At 40.7% G+C, this 21875-nt stretch overlaps 1 protein-coding gene across 7 annotated transcripts in view; it reads left to right on the top strand.

Annotated features, from left to right (window-relative positions):
• Nucleotides 1-14794, top strand: part of LOC115333651 (integrator complex subunit 6-like) — a 42505-nt gene extending 27711 nt beyond the window's left edge. For 2 of the 7 annotated variants that reach the window (XM_029996893.2, XM_029996895.2), the window contains 9 exons: nucleotides 5466-5560; nucleotides 6316-6426; nucleotides 8103-8318; nucleotides 8808-8931; nucleotides 9523-9665; nucleotides 10025-10256; nucleotides 10945-11337; nucleotides 13254-13347; nucleotides 13778-14794. In XM_029996893.2, coding sequence (XP_029852753.1) covers nucleotides 5466-5560; nucleotides 6316-6426; nucleotides 8103-8318; nucleotides 8808-8931; nucleotides 9523-9665; nucleotides 10025-10256; nucleotides 10945-11337; nucleotides 13254-13347; nucleotides 13778-13877 — 1508 coding nt within the window. In that variant the 3' untranslated portion in view covers nucleotides 13878-14794. Of the gene's footprint in view, nucleotides 1-5465; nucleotides 5561-6315; nucleotides 6427-8102; nucleotides 8319-8807; nucleotides 8932-9522; nucleotides 9666-10024; nucleotides 10257-10944; nucleotides 11338-13253; nucleotides 13348-13777 lie in introns of those variants that run through there. The other 5 variants (XM_029996897.2, XM_029996896.2, XR_003920881.2 and 2 more) reach the window with 4 other exon arrangements.
• Nucleotides 14795-21875: the final 7081 nt, after the last annotated feature.

Below are 21875 nucleotides of genomic sequence, written 5' to 3'. Positions count from 1 at the left end.
AGGGTTCTGGCATAAAGGTACTGGCAGAGAGGAGAGTTTACTGGGTGCTGCTAACCCTTTTAGTTACAGATGCTGTAAGGCTTTTTTTGTTCTGTTTTTTGTGGGTGTGTTTAGTGATACAGAGTAACAGTGGAGATCAAGAGAATTAATGTTGACTCTTAACTGTCTTACACAGGATTTTTTCATTCATTTCTAGAAAAAAACCCACAACTGTTCAGGAATGCTTTTTCGTAATCATGGTCATAACCAAAAAAAGAAATTTGTGCTTGCTGATAATTTGAATGTGTCTTATATAGTCATCCATGTAGCCTAATAATTGTTCCAAAGTGTGCAAGTAGGATATTTCTAAATTAGAGTTTCTGCAAGTTTGTGGCTACTGAATTACTGCAGCATCTCCACTAGCTGAAAAGCCATCGATGTTGACATTTGCAGTTCTTTGTCTTCCCTGGCAGCTCTTGTCTTCCCCCTGCCTTTTTTGCAGGGGTGTAAAGCTCTTCCTACTCCTTGGAGAAAGGCATTTTTTCAGTATGTGTAGTGCTATTCTGCAGTTTAATCACCTGGTATCCCACATCTTAAATTTCTGAAGGCTGTTTAAAGGAAAATCCAGAGCTTCCATGTTGCCTGAGTTGTAAAGCAGATGTTTTCTCTAGAATGCAAATACTGTGCATTCCATATTGTTAACACAAACGCATACACAAAGTGTTAGGTTCAGATCTCGTTCCAGGGCTTTGTTTATCCTTGGTCTCTAAGGCATGGTGAAATTAAAGTTCCGTGGAATATACATAAAACACAAAAGCAGATCTGACCCCTTTTCTCAGTAGTAGTACAGATTACCAAGATGATAGGCAGCATACCTATTAAATTATTTGTAGATGTTTTAAAAAATACTGACTCTGTGTTTGTCTCTGTACGTAGGTAGGGGTTGTTTAAGCCCTCCCCCTGTGTCTGTCTTAATACATACCAGTAGTGGATACTGATGGTTCAGCAGAGGACTGATTTGCATGTGTAAAACCAATCTTTCATTACTCTCACCCTGGTTAAAAAGGATGTGAGAACTTCCAAGCACAGAAGTCTGCTCTCTTCAGCCACTACTACCTGTATTGCCGCATCAGTGTGGTTCTAGTGGCTGCTGCCCTACTGGTAGAATATTGTGTTGGAGGCCTGGGACTTACCTTGGGATTGTACTGTGGATAATCTCTCTCCATTCCTTCCAGTGACTCTTTCAGACAAAGCCAAAACCACTTTACAACTGTATTATTTGTACTGTCGTATTAAGTGGCTTATGTTCAATCTTATAAACAGATAGCAAGATGCTTAAGATTTTTTTTTGTTTGCATTTTTGTTTTCCTCCTGTGTTCTTGAGCTGGGGAAGTTTTAATTCTGTTTTTGGAAAATAATGTAAGAGACAGCCCTAAAAGACAGGGTAAGATAGGCATGCATGAGGAAGCTTGCAGACAATACTTGAGCAAACTGAAACAAGTTGTAGTGGTCTGTGACTGAAGGAGGCAAATTGTACCACCACATTCTATAGATCTGGTGATTTTATATCTCAGTTTCTGCAAGAGTGGATTTGGGAATGCTGTAGCCTCTCCTAGTTTGTAACTTAATGGGTCTGCTTTTAGAATCTGAAGCTTTGTAAGGAAAGGAGCCAATTAATGAGAATTCATAGAACAGTGAAGCCACACTGTATATGTGTGTATGTGTAACATAGTCCATATGTTAACCTGACCTATGCACTATGGTAAATTGGTTGTCTGACAAAAATTCTGGTCTCTAGTTCTTTTACAGAGGTAAGACAGACCATGTGGGATGTGCTGCTGCAGCTGAGCAGCTCCTTTTTGCTCTCATAGGAAAGGCTAGAGAGGCATCATGACTAGCTTGGGGTGGTGGTTTGGTCTGAGAACCGAGGCAGTAGGGTGCAGTTCTTGTCTTCTTTTTTGTTCAGTGTGAGGCAGACTTCTGAAGACAGAACTTTTCAGAGACGGATGCTGACATACTTTGCTGAGTATGTTTGCCCCACAGATTATAGAAATTTCCTCTTGAAGGATTGTTGCCTTTAACTGATACTAGCAAACCTGTTGTACTTCAGATATTGTTCTATTTAAAAACTATTATACAGCCAAGTTCATAAAGTAGAAGTCAAAGGGTTAGAGAGAGAGCTTAGCAAGGATGAGGTATATTTCTAAAGGCTTCTGCCTTGCCTAAGACGTTTCCTTGTCTGATCTTAGCTGCGTTAGTGGGAGGGCAGGCACTGCTGGCCAATAGGAGTGATTATTCATTACGAGCGTCAGCAGAAGCAATAGTGAAATGGCCATGATGAAAATACCATGAGAAGGTGGTTAATCCCCTTTCTCTGTGGGTCTAAATATGCAGAAGGATGAGCATTTAGAAAATGTCTTCCCATGAAGGACTGCAACACGGACAGTTTCCTTTGATGCTTTTTACAGGCTTCTTGAGAGAACCTGCAAGTAATGATTTTATATTTTGGAAACCAAGGGCTGCCTTTCTCACAAATGTGAACATAGCATGCTGTGACACTGGGAGGGAGAGCCAAACACTTTGTATCAATGGAAAGAGTGCCACAATACCTTTTTTTAATGGTGGATGCTATTTTACATTGTAGTGCCTTATTTTTGGCTAGATTGTTTGCAGGGAAGGATACTACTTTCAGTGAATGTAAAGTCTTGAGTCTCTACTGCTTAAAACAAATGAGTATATCTGTTAGTGGAGAGGCATTAGAAAGCCCAGAGAATTATAGGAGTCAACAGGGAATGGTGGTGTACTTGCTCAGGTGGAATTTAATGTGAGTGGTAATTTAAAAAAAAAAAAAAAAAAGTCTAAGTTTTTACTTTGGGTTACATAGTGCAAGCTATCACTCACAACTAGACTGTTGTCACATGAACTGTTCTTGTAATTAGGCTCCAGCTGAACTAAAATTACTTGCTGACCATTCTTGCTCTCATGCTCTTCTTTTTAACTGTTCACTGAGCTTGAAAGTGCATCAAGCCCCCTTATGTGGTACTGGGTATTAAAGATGTGTATTGGTATCCTGTTTGTCACGATTTGGTTGTTTTGTATATTAATCTGAAGTGGATAAAGACTTTGCAACACAGTTTTAAATTAACTGGTCTGTCTGTAGTTTTACCTGATCTCTTGAATTATTGCAGCTTGTGGCCCTTTCCTAGTGTTTTTTTATACCATGTTCCCAATTATCCACTGCTTTCAGCTCCCTCTGAGTTTAGAAGTAAAAAGAATTCAGCATTAAGTGGACTACGTAGAGAGTAGTGTCTGAAAATGAATAGGTTAGATTAAAAATAATTTATGAAAGTATTTTTTCCAATACTTTTGGATTTTATCTACAGAAGTTTGGGATTTAATCTATGAAAGACATAGTTAACTGGGTTACTGTTTGTTTGCTTCATGTAAACTATGTGCAGCCCAGGGTACAAAAAGTACGTTTCAAGTGCCTGTGTTGCAATCTGCTGACAGTGTATGTCTCAAACTCTTGTGATAGAGGCAGGTAAGATGTTGATGATGTTCCCATTGAAACCTGTGGCTATGTTTACCACCATGACTGTCTTCCTTCTGGAGGGTAGGAGTTCCTGCAGTGAGTTTGTGCTATGGGGAGGCTCTCATTTTAAATAGACAAATCTTCGCTGAAGCTCTGCTTAAAGAACTTCTTACTTGGATAGCAAAGATCAGGGAGGTGCTTTTGCATTTTATGTCTCAGACTACAGCTATGCTGTGGATTAGGGATCATAGCTAGCTGAGCCAATATGCATTATGAATGTCTGTGCCATTTAAGAGTGGCTGTGCAGTCGAATTGCGGGCATTACATATACTGGTACAACCTTCACAGTGCAGGAAGTGACTCAGTAAAAAGGCATTGATAAGGGATTTAAGGTTCAAGCTGTACTCATAACCAACTCATAGACTTTAAAATATTAGGACATACTATAATACTGAACATTTTAATTTTTTTTTTTTTTTTTAAATTTTGGGAGAGGGGTATACTTTAACTTCCATTTTGCTGAAAAAAGCTAAGAGGCCTATAAGATAAGAATGGATGTTACTTTATATTTGTTATATGTTGTGATATCATCACAGGTTCTTTGGGATAATAGTGCTAAGCATGTGGTATATTGAGATTTTAAATGGAGTTTTAACTTGTCCTCTCAAACTCCACCCCAATTCCTTCAGGCCAGGAAGGAGAGCAAGTAGCATCTGTAGTGTGGTTTTTATATGCGATACAGAATTCATTTAGATTGGAAAATACCTGTAATTAAGTGTGGTTTCACTGTGAGAACTTGGAAAATCGTATCTTAACATCTGTTCGATTTGTGCAGAATACTATGCAAGTCAAATTTTCTTCTCCAAATATATCTTCCTGAAAGCTCAATCTGGAGAAAACAATTTCCTTGCTGCATCTGTCTTTCGCACACTCTCTTCTGTGCATCTCTGTCTCCTGCAGCTCTCCCCAGTTAATTTTTGGACATCCCTTTCTCCAGTCCTGCATGTCCTTCCATTAGCCTCACTTTGCCAGCATGTTACAGCCATACTAAGGAGAAACTTGATTTCAACTGATGATTCATAATTTCAAGGATTGAAATTGCAGGATCCTGTGCTCATTTTTGATGTTTAGAGATCACTGTTACAATTTATAGCATGCATGGCAAATAGGTACATGCTTCAACTCAGTGATTCCTAAATGGCAATATGCACACCGCTAGCGTGAGCAAGGTATTTCTAAAACAGCATCCAAAGGAAATAATCTGTCTGGTTGCCCCTCTCTTAAAGGGCAGCAGTTTTTGTAGCTAATTGCTGTCTCTTGTCTATATCTGTGGGAGAGTTTGCTGCTCTGGCAGGAGGCAGGCAGTGTGGATGGAGGTACAACCCTTCTCTGCTGGGGGGCAGCTGCTGCTGTTGTCAGCAGAGTCCAGCAAAGCTGACCAGAAGGATTCCCTGCTCTGATACTTTTTTTTGTTTTGTTTTATTTCCCTTTGATGCCCAAGAATATTTTTACTGGAGACCAGAATTCATCACGCAGGTTGAACAAAAGAAGGCTGGGCTGAAAATGGAAATTGAACCAAATGAATGTTTTTTGGTTTAATCAGATACAGGGAGTCCCTGATGATGTGAGAGAGAGGCAGGGGAGGTGAAATTCTTAACAGGTGGATCTGTTGCACCTTCCATGCTGCTAGTAGTTCTGTGCAGTATTAAGTCTGGTGTACCTTGTAAGTTTGTCTATAATGAGGACTTGTTCTGGATTGTCTACTGCAGCTAGGACTGGGGATTCACAATCCTTCAAATCTAAGGTTAAGAACAGTTTTTGTGAGGAAGCCCCAATGGGAGATGGGTGGAGGGAGAAAAAAAGGGAGGGAAACCTGGCACGTTGAATTTTGCATAATGCTAATAGTCTGGGACTATATAAATGAAACCTTCTTTTGTTGTTTTCCTTGTTGCAGATGACTTGTTTAAGGTTCACAAACTTAAGCCAAATCTGAAGTGGCGACAGGCTTTTGACAACTACTTAAAAACGATGCCTCCTTACTACTTACTGGTATGTTCCTTTTCTCATTTCATCCTCCTGGGTATAATGCCTGGTGTGACCAGAGTCCTGTGCATCATACCTCTTCCTAGTAAATTTTGTTTACATAATTATGATGACATTTTAGGTAGTAAACATTTTGCTTTGCAGAGGTATGTAGATCAGGTCAAACATTTTTAAGAAATAAATAAATTTCTAGTAATATTGAGTAATAGTAACTATATGAAGATATTAAATGTGTTTCCTGTTCATTAAATATTAAATAAGCCTTGATCTGAAGTACTTTAGATTGTTAGAGAAACCAAATTTGGCATTATTTTTGTAACTTGATAAGGAAAATGCAGATGTGTTTGTTTATTAATTAATGTGGGTGAAGTGCTAGAACTTGGGAAGCTGATACTAAGAGAACTGGCTGGGCCAAATAAAGGGTGGGGGGAGGCACTGTGTCACCTTTACATGTAGCTTGGACAATGCACCTCAATATGGACTTGCATCATCCCGGCTATTCTGGTACTGAGCCTTTGAGTGGAAATTGCCAGTGGCACCACACTGTGTGGTGTTTTGGTAATGTGGCATAATGTCCATCGCGAGCTAGTTAGACTACCAAACTCATGTCACCTGTTATCTGAATAGACTTGAATTTTAGTGGCCAAAAGTGGAAAAGCTAGAGCACTAATCCATGTGCCTTAGCTTCCTGTAATTGATCTTATAAATTTTTTTTTTAAAGACTTATTCTCTTACTATTGTGTATTTTGTTTTCCTTATAGCCATTAAAGAAAGCCCTAAGGATGATGGGAGCTCCAAATCTGATATCAGATAATTTAGATTGTGGACTTAGTTACAGTGTTATCTCTTACCTTAAAAAACTCAGCCAACAGGTAGTATTGATAAAACCTTTGCAATTAGAAGTGCGTTGATTATTTAGTTTGTGGTAATCTCATTATAAAGCAGTTAATCCCTGTGGGAGTTCATACGGGTGTACAGCATATATTATAATTGAAGATTGGTGAGCATTTTCACCGCCAATATGGATGAATCCAGAGTGGTTCTGTAGCCAGTGATTGTGCCTTCTGTAAGTGGTGGAGGGGAGTGTGAAGGAGACCTCTTCAGCTATATTTTAAGTATCTGCTAGACCTTTAAACTCCAAAGATTATCACTAATTGGATTTATGACTGCTCTTGCCGTTGTTCTTCACAGCTGAAGTCAGAGGCTTGCTCTCAGTCTCATGTTTATTTGCATGTGTGCCTTGACAATGTGTATGTTCCAAAAAAAGTATGTTCTTGTCCATGGGGAATAAAATCACAGCTCAAGCTTTATATCTGAGCTTCCTGTTTCCTTCAGGTCACATCCAATCCATGTGTTAAGCGTGACCTGGTGGGAAATAGTCTTACATATCTTTTTCTCTTTGTCAAGAATGCTATTTCAGGTGTAACTGTCTTAAAGCTATGCCCCCTTAGCATGAATGGTTTTTACAACAGTAGTTTAATATCTAGAAGTCAGTGGGGAAGCAGTGCAGCCTTTAAAATTACAATGAAAAAATCCTCCTCCTTAAAGAATGCACAAAATACATTCTAAAAGCCTCTGAGTGACTGAGCATCTCTTAGACAGAAAACTTCCTGTGGTATTTCAGTAACTTAATGATATGCAAATTCATATTATTTGTCTGCAATATGGAGTTGGAATGGCTTGAGATGGCTACTGTGGTTTTCACAGACATTCTCAGCGCATGAAATAGTTTAAATGTGTTGGATGCATTATAAGCTCCTGTACAGGGACAAGCAATTCCAGAATTCTGCTGTGCTCCTGCTATCCTTAAATTCAGTTTCCCACAGATAATGAAGCAAACTCTGCAGAGGATGAGATCTGGGGGAAGTGGGTTGCAATCACCGTGGGTTTTGGGGTTTTGGTTGGTTGGGGTTTTTTGGAGGTATTGCCAGTGGGTAAAAATCTTACTTTGAATACAGTTAAAGATAAATACAGTAAAATTAACTGTAGCTATAATAAGAAATCTGTGCTAATTGGAGAAGTAGTGCTTTTAGAAACTTACTGAGGAAGCAAATTTCTTTTCTTTTACGACTTTTCTCCTTTATTGCAAACATAGTGCAAACCTCAGTTTGTAGGTTGTCTCAAAAATAAAGTCTGCAACTATGTTACTGTATCTGAATAATACTGTTGCTTTAGATTCAACTTTATAGTAACCTAAGTCATCCCACCTTCCATTATTTTTTTTGCTTTCCCTTTAAAGATGATTCTTTAGGGACACAGAAGAGTCACAGACTTGCAGCAAAGTCAGGGATATTCACAGACCTCCTACTGGCATATAAATTTAGATACACTGGCTAAATATTTTTTCCATATGCTAGCACATTAGGATTTCTTTCTACTTGAGGTCTAATCAATGTAATCCAATATATCCCTGGGTAGGTAGTTCTCCTGTTCGTTGAGTAGTTGGGAACTAAATTTATAGTTTTATTCTGTTAATGTACTATGTGTTTTGTACTGGAAATCTGCAATGCCTTCTGATTCTTTAACTCATGGTGTGATTCCATTTTAGACAAAAATAGAGTCGGAACGGATAATAGGTTCAGTGGGTAAGAAAGTTCCACAAGAAATTGGAATAAAAGTGAAAAATCACTCCAGTGGCCTCTCCTTGGTACACAGTAGGGATTTTAAGCAACTGCTGCAAGGAATCACTGGGGAATCTCCACTGAGACTGGCGGAAATGAATGTTAAAGAATTTGCTGGCTTCCACATAGGACTTTTAAACAAGGTAAACAGCATAGTGATCTTGCATGATTAAGCAGTTGATCTCATCTGTTTTAAATGGGTAACTTTTATGGACTTAGCGTAGAAGAAGGAGGTTAAGTACTTTCACTGAATCGTGAAGAGTGCAACATAGGCATAAATAGTGAGAAGAGTAAATGCAGTTTTTTTCACTTGATTTTGGAACACTGTTTGAGAGTCCCATGGTAGTAGAGAAAGGTTACTCTGTTTTAAGTGACAATCTCTGCAAAAGATAGCTAGTGTTATTCATACAGGAATTAACATGCTTAGTCTTAATGGAGCTGAAAGTGCTAATGCTGAATAAGGTCCCGTTGAAACAACAGTCATTGGTTCTGCTGTATCCAGTTATGGAGCTCTGAAGTTATTTTAGAATAATATTTTTAATAGTTAACATTATTACAGTTTATAGAGGAATTTCTCTGTGCGTGACAACTGATGGGTTCACTGAAAGTTATTTGTTTTGTTATAAAACTAGGATTTGAAGCCACAGGCATTCAGAAATGCATATGATATTCCTCGTCGCAGTCTTCTAGACCAGCTAACTAGAATGAGAACCAATCTTCTGAAAACACACAGGCTTATCTTGGGGCAGGATGAAGGTAAGTAGCCACTGTTCTTCATTAACAGTTTCGAGAGAGTACAGCTGGTTTTGTTTTTTTGGTTTTTTTTTTAATGCTCTGAAATAGTGTTTTCTGTCCTGGGTGTGGGAGCAGAAGTGGACATTGCATCATTTGTTGAGTCAGTCAGTGTCCTTTTCTTGACTCTGAAGGGGAAAAGAAGGAAATTTTTGCCTTCTGTCATGCAAGATGTCATGCTTGCTTTGAATTTTAAAAATAAGTTTCATGGGAGAGCTTTCCTGTACACTAAGGTTCAGTAGACATGTTTTTTATAGTGATGGTGGCTTAAAGCAGAGAGGGGCTTATTTCATTTCACCCTTGTTAGGTGCTGGTGGTCTAAAGAGGCAGTTGCTAGCATAGAGATTAAACTTGCTTATTTTTCATTTTTCTGCCAGTTAAGCTCAGCTCTTGCGAGCCTTTTTTCCAAAATTGTAGTCTTCAGCTCTTCCTCTGTAGTGAAAAGAAATAGTAATTTCTAGTTCTTAAGTGTTAACACTTGCAGTTGAAGTGTGTGAAGTTTGTATTGCCTTAATTTTAAGGTAGACTAAATTAAGATCTCTTGTTCTGTTGCAGACTGCCTTCATAGTGTTCCTGTTGCTCAAATGGGAAACTACCAGGAATACCTGAAAATGATGCCTTCACCCCTTCGGGAGATTGACCCAGATCAACCGAAAAGACTTCATACATTCGGCAATCCATTTAAACAGGATAAGAAGGTAGGAGGAGCCATGCTGTCTGCTGTATCTTTATATTTGACATGGCTTGAAATAATTCGCGAGTAGAATTACTCTCCTGCAACTGCAGTATGTTGGTAACCTCTGTAGCTCTTCTGTCATGTGCAGAAAGGAGTGCTGTCTTTCACATGGTCCAAGAGAAACGTGTAAAGAATCATGCTGATTTACAGAGTGCCACTGGTTTGTCTCTGGGTACAGTGTACATTAGGTATCTCTGTTCTGCGAGCTGTAAAGCGTTCTGAAAGCAACCTGAATTTTAGCACAGGGACTTCCTCCATTAATACATTGATGAAACAATTTCTATTGTACTGTTTTTAAAACATTTTTTCTTTCTTTTTCAGGGTATGATGATAGATGAAGCAGATGAATTTGTCGCTGGGCCTCAGAATAAGATTAAGCGTCCCGGAGAGCCCAATACTCCAGCATCACTAAAGAGGAGGCGTAGCATGTCACCACTGTTGAGACGGCCACAGTCACCACCCGTCGTAACGAATCATGTCGGTGGGAAAGGGCCACCATCTGCTTCTGGATCCCCATCGTATCTGAACCTCAAAGGCATCCCAGCAAATAAAGGTATATTGAGTTGTAGTACAGCAGCCTGCGTGGTTACAAGTGGGAATATCTGTGCCAAAAAATAAAAGCTCCTTGTATGCTGAGTTGATTCAAAAGGGTATATCGGCATGTATGTATGCTTCAGTGTTATGTAGGACTGAATTTCTTTTGTTGGCCTAGATAGAAAGGCTGCTGCTATAGCTGATAAAGTCTGGAATAAAAAAAATAATTTTGAAGAACTGTTTTTAAAAAAAATTGCTGAAACCTTTTGCCAAAGTGGTTTGGAGGTAGCAAGGATTTCAGATCAGCTTTTAGTTCTCATTTGTGTATTCTGTGGTGGGAAAGAAAAGTTAAAATATGGTTATGTTTTCACTTCCCACAAATATAATTTTCTTACCCACCATTGCAGCAAATGGAGTCAGAAGAAAACCGTTAGCTGGAATTGGGAGAAGGAAGCAAAACATAAGTTTATTTAGAGGTCATAACACTGCAATAGGAATACAGAAAATGGTGACTTCATGATAGTGATATGAGATGGTAACAGTCCAGAGGGAAGTATTCCCTTGGTCACATCAAAGGTATTGGGGAGTTGTTCAGCACTGTCAGATCACTACACAGTACTTAAGCAAGAAAGGATACAGAACTGTTTCCTTTTGGTTTTTTGATACTGCAGTTACGCACTAGTAAGATACATATTTTTAATTTGTAGATACCAATAACAGTATTGTCCAAGATGGCAATGGAGAGAAGAAAGCAGAAAATTGTCAGTCACTGGAAAAGCAAATTGATGGCTTACCTGTGCAAATGGCTCCTTCGGTTCCAGCTGCTATGGGAGAGGATGAAATGTTACCCAATGACTTAGACTCTCTACCTGTTGAATTCAATTGTTTAAGTGAAGATGGGTTGGATCAGAAACCCGGTACCAACGCACTTGTTCGAGGGCCTCTAGATTACAGTGTGGCTGGAGATGACCAAAAACGGGTGATGGAGTCTACTTCTGAATCTGTGCCAAATTCATTTAAAATAACACCTATGATGTTGGAGGGAAACAATGCTGATATCAAAATTAAAGTGATGAAAGAGGTTCGCAAACCTGGAAGAAGTAAGTTTTGGGGGTGGGGGTTTGTTCGTATATTGTACATGGTGCTAGAGAGAAGACTTTTTTCTTGAAATAAGGAGCTATTTTCAATATACATACAACTTTAGATTTTTTTATAATTCCTGATTGCACATGAACAATGGAGGGTCAAAAAAGGAAGAAAAATTCTTACATGCTGGGCAGGTGAGTTGAATTTTAGACAGCAGTGTTTGGAAGGTTGACTGTGAGTGACCTTGTTTGCCCTTGAAGATAGGTTAACTGCTATAAGCAGTACCCTGTGAAAGCACCTTTCAGAGATGTTCTTTGTAGCTCTACAAAGGTGTTACCAATGATCTAATGATACTAGATAGACTTTGCCTTATGCTGCACTGCTCCCTGCGTATGCATAGTGTACTTTGTTGCTTTGTGTCTGCCAGAACTTCCTTTGGAGGGCAAAGGCATATGTAGCTACAAGGGTGCATCTTGGAATATGTTTGAAAGGGAATCTTAACAGTTAATAGCAAAGTGATTTTTTTTTTTTTGAATTATTATTTTGTGAGATAGTGTAATTAGTGAGGGAACACTGTTGTAAATAAACTCTTTAAGAACTGGAGACTAAAAATTACTTTCTTCTTTTTTCCTGTAAGGCTTGATAACCCCCCCCCTAAAATCTAAAATGTTGTGAGGAAAAGTAACTTGCCTCCTCAGCTTTTGTTACAGGTTTACCTGTACTTATATACAGGATCAAAACCAAAACACTGACTTGAAACTCCAACTGATGTATATGCTGTAAGATTTGCCGTAGGCATAATCTTTCAATTTTTTCTTAACTGGCAAATGTCCCTAATGTGGTCTGTGTCTGAGTGAATTATTTCTACAAATTAAACTGCTGAATGTTTTTTCTAATACATTGTCAAATGCCGGTAATTAGTATAATGGACTATTCTTAACTCTTCTGGTTTTCTGACCTTGTGTTGCTTTCCCAAAACTTAGTATTTCATTGAGGCATATAATCTTTGTGACAGACTGAGGATGTTGAGAAATGAAGCCATTTTTATGCTGTATCTGTATTTTATTTTTAAGATGTTTTAAAACGTCCTACTTGGGTATGTCTTTGCTTCCTGTTTTGAAAAGTGGGCTCATCTAATCTTATACCAAATTCATGTCTAGTAAGTGGTGATTTAGAGTAAAATAGTACTATGTTCAGTATGAGTCACCTGTCTTGCTGCAGAGTTCAGGGAGTCATCAAAGAAGGAAGCTAAATAGTAGTGAGTTAAATATGTACACATATTCACAGTTCTGACCATATATCCTCTCTGTGCCTGCTGCATCACTCTGAGCAGGCTCTTAGTCACAGCACCATAAATATCTTCATACTGGGTTCAACTATGGAAAATATTGAAGCAATGCTATTTTTTAATTTGTTTCTAATTTAATGTGTCCAGTTCATTCTTTTGCAGTGGATATACTTACTTTGTACCAGTAAGAGAGTCACATTAATTGTGCTCACGCTAAATATTGATAATTTGTCCTTCTGAGAGAACTAATACTAACCTCTGCTTTCAGAAATGACAGCTGTAGGTAAAACAGGGCTTGGTGGCCCTACATACATGTTAACTGATAATGATGGCACTGTGTTCATGGAGATAGGAGACTTCTCTACCTAGCCTGCACTTTCTGCATTTCTTTTAAAGAGAACCTAATTCGCTGGTGCCACATTTGAATATCAGATCATCAGTATCACTTCAGATAACTGGTATCACTTGCTTTCTGCGCATAAAGCTAATGCGAGCTTTTTTTCTTGCCTTAGATGTATTACCATACACAGAAGTGTGAAACTCTGGGCTGTGTTTTTTCTTTTCTTTTGGCTGTTAAGCCTTATTGAAAATGCATTTGCAAGACTTGTTTTTAATATATGGTTGGATTTTTATCTTTTTTAGATTATGAAAAAATTTTCTCTCTTCTTGAGGAGGTGCAAGGACCTATGGAAATTCAGAAGTATTTCATTGAATTTGCTATCAAGGAAGCAGCAAGGTTTGTATAGATATAAATGACTTGGGAGTTCTAAATTAAATGTCAATTTAGAGTCATGATAGTAAATCATAAACTCTGCCAGTACTAGTATTTTCTGTTTTCCTTTTTGACGTATTTCAGTTATTATAGTTGTTTCACTGGTCAAACTACCATTATATTTTTATGGAGTAAATGTTGTTTATTTAAAGTTCAAATGTGAAGTAGAGAGATGGGTTGTTATTGAAGACCGACCCAAAATTTGGGTATGTTGGGGAAGGGCGGCTGTATTAAATTTTCTGGTCATTCCAATGCCAGAAATAAAGAACGCTCTTACATACTGGAAACAGAGAGCCTCCGGTCCTATGATTTGTCATGGCTGAATAGTCTTGAGTTGTTCCAACTGTATTTTTGGAAGAAAAAAAAATTAAATTGCTCTCCCTCTCTTCTTTAGGTTTAAAAAACGGGTCTTAATACAACACTTAGAGAGAATACTAGAGGAACTAGAGTTCAACAGCCTACCCAACAGAGTTAATCATGTCAACAGTAGATAATAATGTACCGGCCAGGCGAATATGGACCAGGAATGAGTTTGCTGTGCCGCAGAAGAGTGGAAGAGGATGTAGCTGCTGCCCTCACCATCTTGGCAGTCAAGTGATTTTACTGTCGCAGTCTGAGAAGAAGCAGTGGAGCTTTAACTTTAAGAACCTCTATCGGCAGAAGCTGGGCTATAACCTTAAGGATTTGCTATGAAAGGTGTGGCTTTTTTCCTGTGGAGGGTGCTATTTGCTCAACAGGCTGAAGAAAATAACCATTGCTGCCCCTCCTGCAGGTGATGAGAATTTACTCATTTGAACGCTGTCATTAGACATTTACGTGCTATAGGCAGCAGGTTGCACTAAAATGGGGCACTGTCAAATGCACACACTGTCTGCATCGTGGAGAGAGCCCGTGTGTTCCCAAAAAAAAAAAAACCCTCCCAGAAACACCTGCACTGGTAAAATTGCATGTTGCCACCACAGAGACAAGGGTCTTGTTCCCAAGAACTGCTAGCCATGCCTTTAAACTTGAGATTCAGTGTAGATTGAGAGTAAAGAAACTGCTATTGTGTTAATGAAAGCTAAAGACAGCCCTGTGACTGTTACCACCCGATGGTCACTAAACAATCTACCTCAGACTCTCTTCTGTTTTGTCTGCAGACATTATGAAAGTGCACCTGAGGCTTCCCAGGTCCCCGACTTCAGTTCTCTTTCATCCTGTGAGGAGGACGGAGATTCTTCAGGTGGCCTTGGCACACGCTGTGCTTTGGAAGCACTAAAAGGAAACGCTTTTAAAAACGTGTATTTTAATGTTCATACAAAAGAGATTATTTTGAACAGTATTGTTACCAGATCACTAATTTGATATTTTAACTGTATAAATTTTTTGGAACATATGTATATATAAAATAAACCATTTTATTAATTTTTAATAAGTGCTAATCTGAGGAGTCTGTAGCGGGCAGCACTGAGTTCCTCCAATTGTCTGTTATCAACAGACTGCTCATATTTTTGTAAAACCAGTGAGTAGTGTAGCTATACTGCAGCTGAACCTGATCTGCAAACACAGCTTGTGGTGATAGTTGCAGAATGTGTTTGTACCCTGGAGCACCTGCCCCATCACTCAGCTCAGCCTTCACGGGGGTGTGTGTTTTTACTCAATATTAAAGGCATGAAGTTCCAACTTACCAAACCCTTGATTACCTGAGCTGGTATCCTGTCCTCTGTTTCTCTTACTATTTTGTCCAAAGGTAATTTTATGTATCACAAAACATACAAAGAAGACTGAAGCACCTGCATGTAATTATTTTTTTCCTTTAAAGCAGTACTGATAATGTGCCAGTAGTAAGCGGCTCTTCTGATAATTGTGTATTTTCAGTTGTTCACACATAACATCCTCTGATCCTCTAACAGCTTTCTTTTAAAGACAGGTTGAAGTTGTGCTCATGTTAACTAGCTCTTTACCTCGTACTGCAAGTATCCTAGGGATTGCAGTTGACTAGCCAGCATGTGAAAGGCAGGGAAACAGATTTTAGCTGGTGAGCCTGTACTTCTCTGTTTCTGCTGGTATTTTTAGTACTAGCCAGCCTGTGAGACATCTTTTCCATGCACTGTGAAGCAGTGGCCTTGTCTCTCTGGAAGATGCAGTTTGACCATTGGAATTACACCAGTGAAATTCAAGAAGGAAATAAAATCCAGCAACAGCAAATCTCTGTCACAGTGTTATATGAATGAAGTGACACGGGGAAAGGTGTTACTATAAATGTGTCCTAATTCTTCTCTTAGAAGTAGCGTTTATTCATCTGTACAGTTGAACATTTTTTAAAAAAACATAGAAATACTTTGGAATGATACAAAGGGGGGATTCACTCCTTCAAAATCGTTCTGTGGAAGCTGTATGTCACCATGATAGACTTCCCATGCCTAATGTTGGACTCTTAAAAGGGAATTTATTTACAGAAGGTCAGATATACTGTGCATACCTTGTTTTAAAATGGCCTTGTTGCATGCACCAAGTTGCATGTAATATGCTGTTTTTGAAGTAGTAGGTGGTAAGAGGAGACAGCCCTCTTCTATCTAGTTAATGGTTATTTAATTTTCTTTCCTGGTTCCAGAGACACTCACTTGATTGTACTGTGTCTGAGCAGGGGCTGAGTTTTTAACTAGTGACTTTGCTAGTATGTAAACCTGCTCTTTTGATGTGATGCAGTTGGCTGCCAAATTAGCTACAGGAAGCTGATGACTTTTATTCACTTTTTTGGAGTCTTATACCTCAGAAACTACAAAATAGTCCATTCAAGTACAAGCAGTGAGAATTTTCCTTTACATCACCATTATTTGAATAAATTGAATTTGGATCGGAATATTAGAGGGGAAGAAACCTTACAGTGAACTGGACGTGAGTCTTCATAAGAAGGAAGGAAGATGCACCATCCTCACAGGTTGTGTCAGTGAAGAGGTGAAGAAAAAGGAGCAACAGTAATTCATCTAAGAGTGCGCACAGGCCTGCATCCCAAATGGAGCACGAAATGAACATTGCTTGCTTAGGAAACAGTAAATGCTCCACAACCATGTTAAGGAGAATCTTAACGGAGATAACTCGTCCTAAGACAGATGGCCTAATGCATTGAAGAAATACAGCCACAAGCTTTGAATGGCACACTTCACTTTGCTGTGTGACTGGGACAGCCAGGAGAGGTTAGGCTAGTGCCAAGCCTTGCCTTTTCTAGGTAGAGACCATGACCCCAGAAGCAACAGCTGCGTTACTGAGAGCGTGTCTAGTCTGTGTGACAGATGAGCCTCTGCACAACGAGAGTGTTCCGCAACAAGGGCTCAGGAGACAGCACAGGTCCACAAATATGTAATGGATGTGTGGAAGGAATCTGGAAAGCTATATGTGCTTTGCTCAGACTTATATTTCTGAGCCCTTACTAAGGCTGAAATAATGTGGCATAGTTAAACTGGGATGTTAGGAAGTGGGGGGAAAAAAAAATATGGCTCGCTGTGTTTCCTGTAAGGAGCATTGTTTAAGAATCTGAATTAACAAATTAAGCACTTATCTTTCTGCCATGGGTAGAAGGGTGTGGTACTTTGGGGTCTGGATACATATATGTATTCTGCTGCTTCCATTTCCTGACCCTCTCTTAACTAGGCAACCTCATTGCTTGTTATCTTTATTTTTTTCCCTTGTAAACTCTAAGGAATCTTCCTCTTCAAATGAGCCCATAGCCATGCAGCTCCCAGTCCAGTCACTGATAGCAGATATCTGTTAGGTGCTGCTGTTCCCAATTTGTGCACACAGTGGGTTTATGATGGGCAAATATATACTTGCCCAGGTTTAAGCAGCATGAGAAAGTGATTGTGATCTTCCAAAGTAAAAGCTGCAGAGGCTGTGACTGTGCTATGCTTGACTTCGCAGTGGTCAAGCAATTTTATATCTCCCTTTACAGGAAACTTCTTAAAAAAAAAAAAAAAAAAAAAAAACCAAACCAAAACCACAAAAAAAACCCCCAAAAAAACCAAAAACAAAACTTCTCCCCCTGCTGCTTTGCTTCTGGTAATTTTCTCCAGGTTCTGCCTCTAAAGTGGATGGCTGCAGTGGCAGCAATGTAGGATACTGAGTTTGTTTCCTTCTGTTCTTTAATATCTACTAAGAAACTTCTATGGAAAAATATGAGTGGAAATGCATTGGCTAACAAATGAGCTATTAAAAAAACCTATAAAGCTAAACTATAGCATTTCATACGAGCAACATGGCAACATCACACCTTTAGCGAATGGACTCTAGAGCACTTGTCTTGAAGAATATGCAACCTAGTTAAGCTGAAAACAAGGCCAAAGACACTTCAAATCTGGCAGAAACGAGGTTTGGCAGAGATCTGAAGGAAGGATGTTAGTCACTGGATTTAAAAGGAGCTGCTTCTTTCAGGTCTGCAAAAACAAGCTGAAGTCTGTCTTAAGTGGAAAAGGAAGAAACTGGAGAAGAATAATGCCTTGGGATTTAGCAAAAATCTTGTGGCTTGCAGGAATTGTTAAGCTGTACTTCTAAATCTGAATCTTGTGATCATTTCAGGGAGGGAAAACTAAACCAAAAAGGCTGGACTTGCCTATTTTCTTTATTCCAGTTCAGCTGCAACCTGGCATGTTGTTTCATCCTTGAAAGTAGACTCTTGGCTTGGCTTCAGCATTGGTGTTTTTATTCTCTCATTCTGCATTGACAGTGTTTGAGACTGTCTCTTGGTAGTGGCTAAAGCAGTGTGGCAGTTTTGTGGGAACCCAGTTGTCAGTTGAGCAGGGAGTGCAGATAGGGGCTGTGGGTAGAGTCAGTGTGAAAAGCAGCCGCTGCTTGCATGCTGTGAAAACTGGTTCAACTTCATCTGTTCCACTTCAGAGCCTTCGTTTTAAAAGTGTATGAGATGCTTCTCAGGGCTGGTAGTGCAAATCCGGTAACTTCAGCAGCTGATTACTCACAGTTCAGAAGAAGAATGTGCCAAGGAGTTAAACTGTTGGTACAGCCTTGTGCTAAACTCACCGGAGGGTATTTTGTATGCAGTGGCAGAATATAGCTGCATATACCTTCCCTGAGTTGGCAGCCACGTGGGTTTGCCAGGAATGGTGACTGCTGGTACCACGTAAAGAAAAAATCCCTTTACCATGCGTTGGGAAGCTGTCAAAGACGCTGCATATTTTGTAAGGTTTTGAGCTTGGGCTGAAGCTCTTAAATAATTTATGGTGAAGTCCAAAAGAATAGTTTGGCCTGGGAAAGGCAGTGGAATGGAAACCTCGATCAGATTTTTGCTGGAGATTTATTTGTTTTTTTGAGAGCTTGGGGAAGTTTCATCTTCACATCTGCAATGGGAATTTCACGGCTATTTTCTAGTCCTGGATCAGCTCCAACAGCAGTGGAAGTAGCTGGATTCTTGGCATTTATATATGCTTGCTGTCATCTCAATCACTGTCACTCCTCTAATGCAAGCAGTCTTGCATAACATCCCTTAAAATATTGGGCACCTCTGGCAATTTGCTGTGTCCCAATGCTCCACTCGCCACTGCTGAGCAGCTGGTAGGAGGGACGGAGAGCTATTTGCGAAGCATTCTTATGGTGTGTGCCCATTTGTAAAATACTTACAGCCTTGCAGGATGGTGAAAGAGGAGGAGAGGTTTATAAAACGTTTTGGTAGTTATAAGGGCAAAACTGTTTGCATGGTCAGCCTGTTTCTTGTCATTTTCTCCAAAGTACGTGCATATTTTAATGTTACATTTTATTTGTAAATATTTAATATGTCGAATATATCAAAGAGAGGTTCAGCCTTTTATAAAGGATGGAGTTGGAAGACTTCCCCTCTTGCTTCATGTTGCAGCTGTGACCCATCTCCTTGTGCAGAGGTGGCCCTTGCGGAGAAGGATGCTGGGCTGGGCTCAGGTTTTTTCCTGGGGAGGGACTCTGCTCGTGAGCCATACCAGGTCTTGGATATGTGACAACTGCCTCCTGGCATCTGGAGCTGGACTTTTTGCTGGATTTGTGGAAATGCACATATTGTTTTTTGAGGTGGTGGTAGTAGTAGTGTGAGCAGTTAACTATCTGGGTACAACTTTTAAAGTTTGGGAACCTGTCAGTATGATTGAGGTCTGATTGTAGACAGTTGAAGGTGTTTTGATGAGTCTACACTGCTGTGGTAGCTCCCTGATCTCTTGGTAGTGGGTGCCTCAGGATTCAAGGGTGCTTTCTTAAGTAGGGCAAATAAAAATGAGACCTCTTCCCCCAAACTAAAAACTGATAAAAAAAAAAAAAAAGCATTTTGCTGATTGCAGATGATTATAATGCAGCTGCTCGACAGTGACATCCCAGCCATGGAAAAATAACATTGGTTCTTCGAGCTATTTTCCAGTCCGTGCAGCGTATTAAAATCCTTCAAGCACAGCTGGCACATTTAACTTTGATTATGTTGTTGAAGTGACTGATCTGGGAGCAGCCTGGATCCCAGTTGCTTGCAGAATTCGAAAATGAGGTTGTTCCAATTCATCTGCAGTTGGTTATTTTGGAAGAGACACAAACTACCTCGAGTACTTTTAGGGCTGCTAATTAAAGTCTTGCGGCACTCCTCTGAGAGTCTTTAAAGACGGATGGAGGGACTTACCCAAGGTCGTATAGTGTGTCACTAGCAAAGATGGTTATAAAATCCATGTCCTAATTTGGTCTTGTACACTGAATTACTTCCCTGGTGTTGAAAATCCCACCACAAAACAACATGCTGGCTGCTGGGCTCTTGTGCGTGTCGGTGGGCTCCTCCCTGCGCTCTCCGACCTGCCATCCCGGGGCTGGCACGGGGGGAGTGTGGGGTGGGGATGGAAGAGGCTCCCTACGGCTGGCTTCCATGCAGAGGTGGCTGAAGTGGGTGTCTTTTTCTGGAATTGTGCTTCTGGGGCTGGAAAAAAGTGGGAGCTTGGAAAGGGAGAGGTGGGAAGGCTGGAGAGAAGTCACGGAAGCCAGTAGGCACTCGTGGTGTTACTGCCTCTTCTTCAAAGTTGAGTTCTGGCTTCTGACCTGAGCTGCTCCGGCGTCTTTTCTTTCTCGGCTGTGTAAAAGTGTATTTTTAAATTCCTCTGGCATCCTCGCATTCAGGGCTCCTCCCTCCACCACTGACAAGCGGGCAGAGCATAGAAGCTGCTATCTAAAATGATCATTAGTGGAAAAGGAGACAGTGGGGGACTGACGAGCTCTGGTAGAGGCTGTTTTAAGTGCATCACGTTCAGCAAATCTTCCTGCGGGAGTATTGTTAGAAAACAGGAATACAAATGCGTGGCACTTGCAGCGCTGCAGTGGCAGCGTTTGGCTTGCTGGGAGCTGGATGCGAGCAGGGCATGCCAGGGCTCGGTGTGCTGGTGAGAGATGCAGGGGAGGATGCTCACCGAGCTGCTGCTGCGGCTCTCCCCGTGGCTTGCAGTAGGTGAAATGGGGTGAGACAGACTCCTGGGAACTGGCTGTGAATTCGCCTGAGGAAAGGCAGTTGCTGGTGAATCATGGCCCAGGCTGTGATGGGAAGCTGTTGCTGGGTAATAGGTTGAGCGATAGCTCTTTCCAGAAGTGTGCACGACAGGACCCAGAGGAGGCTCTGACCTCACGGGGCAGCTGAAAGCTGGTTTTTGCCTGGGTTCCAGTTGGTCAAATCCTGCATTCCTGCAGATGTAAGCAGAGCAGGCTCTGCTTCCCAGCATCTGCCTTGCACCCCTGGATTCGGTGTGCCCACTCTGTTGAGGTGAGAAGGGGCTGTGAAAGCAAGGAAATGAAAGGGACTGCTCTCGTCACGAGAGGAAAGTAGCAAGAGGTTGAAAATGCCAATGAAAGCCTTGCCCTGTTCATCCTCAGGCATGGACATGCAGAGGGGGAGTTTTGCAGAAAGGTGGAAACCTGCACCAAGCCGGTGTCTTTGGGGAGGCCGGCCACTCGGAGCTGGTGCCTTGCGAGCGGGGTGTCGCGGTGCCGTGCTGATGGACATCTGCTCTGCTCTTTCTGGAACTGCATCTGACATGACTCACCTCTCTTCTTTCAGTGCTCCTGTCTTAACTAGCTGATCTCTGCCGAGTGTCCCATTGCTCTGCTTCCCAGAACGTGGTGGCGTTGAGCCTCATTTCTGGCCCTTTCAAGCTCTGTAGTTACTGCTTGAGCGTGAGAAGCGAAGGCAGAGAGGAGAGCGCCTTGCAGACCTCCCCTGACCGCTGTTCATATCGTGCCGAGTTGGGAGACATCTCAGCCCGTCCGTTTCAGAGGTTGTCTTCTCCTGCTAGCCCTGGACAACCCAAGGCAGCAGCATGGCTGTACTTGCAGTAGACCTGGGTTTATTAACCAGCCCTGATGCACCCCATAGATATGTGGGTCCCTCCCACATGAGATGAACGTGGGTCTCCCTCTGCTGTGGCTTTTCCTTTGTGATCTGAAGCTGCTGTATTCAAACGGGTATTGAAATAGCAGCTGGCTTCTGTTTCTAAGTGGCGATGGTAACTTTGATGTTGAAA

This window comes from Aquila chrysaetos, chromosome 21 (genome assembly GCF_900496995.4).
Source record: "Aquila chrysaetos chrysaetos chromosome 21, bAquChr1.4, whole genome shotgun sequence".
Lineage (NCBI taxonomy): Eukaryota > Metazoa > Chordata > Aves > Accipitriformes > Accipitridae > Aquila > Aquila chrysaetos.
Note: the sequence above shows the minus strand (reverse complement) of the source record. Positions and strands in the feature narration are given on the sequence as shown.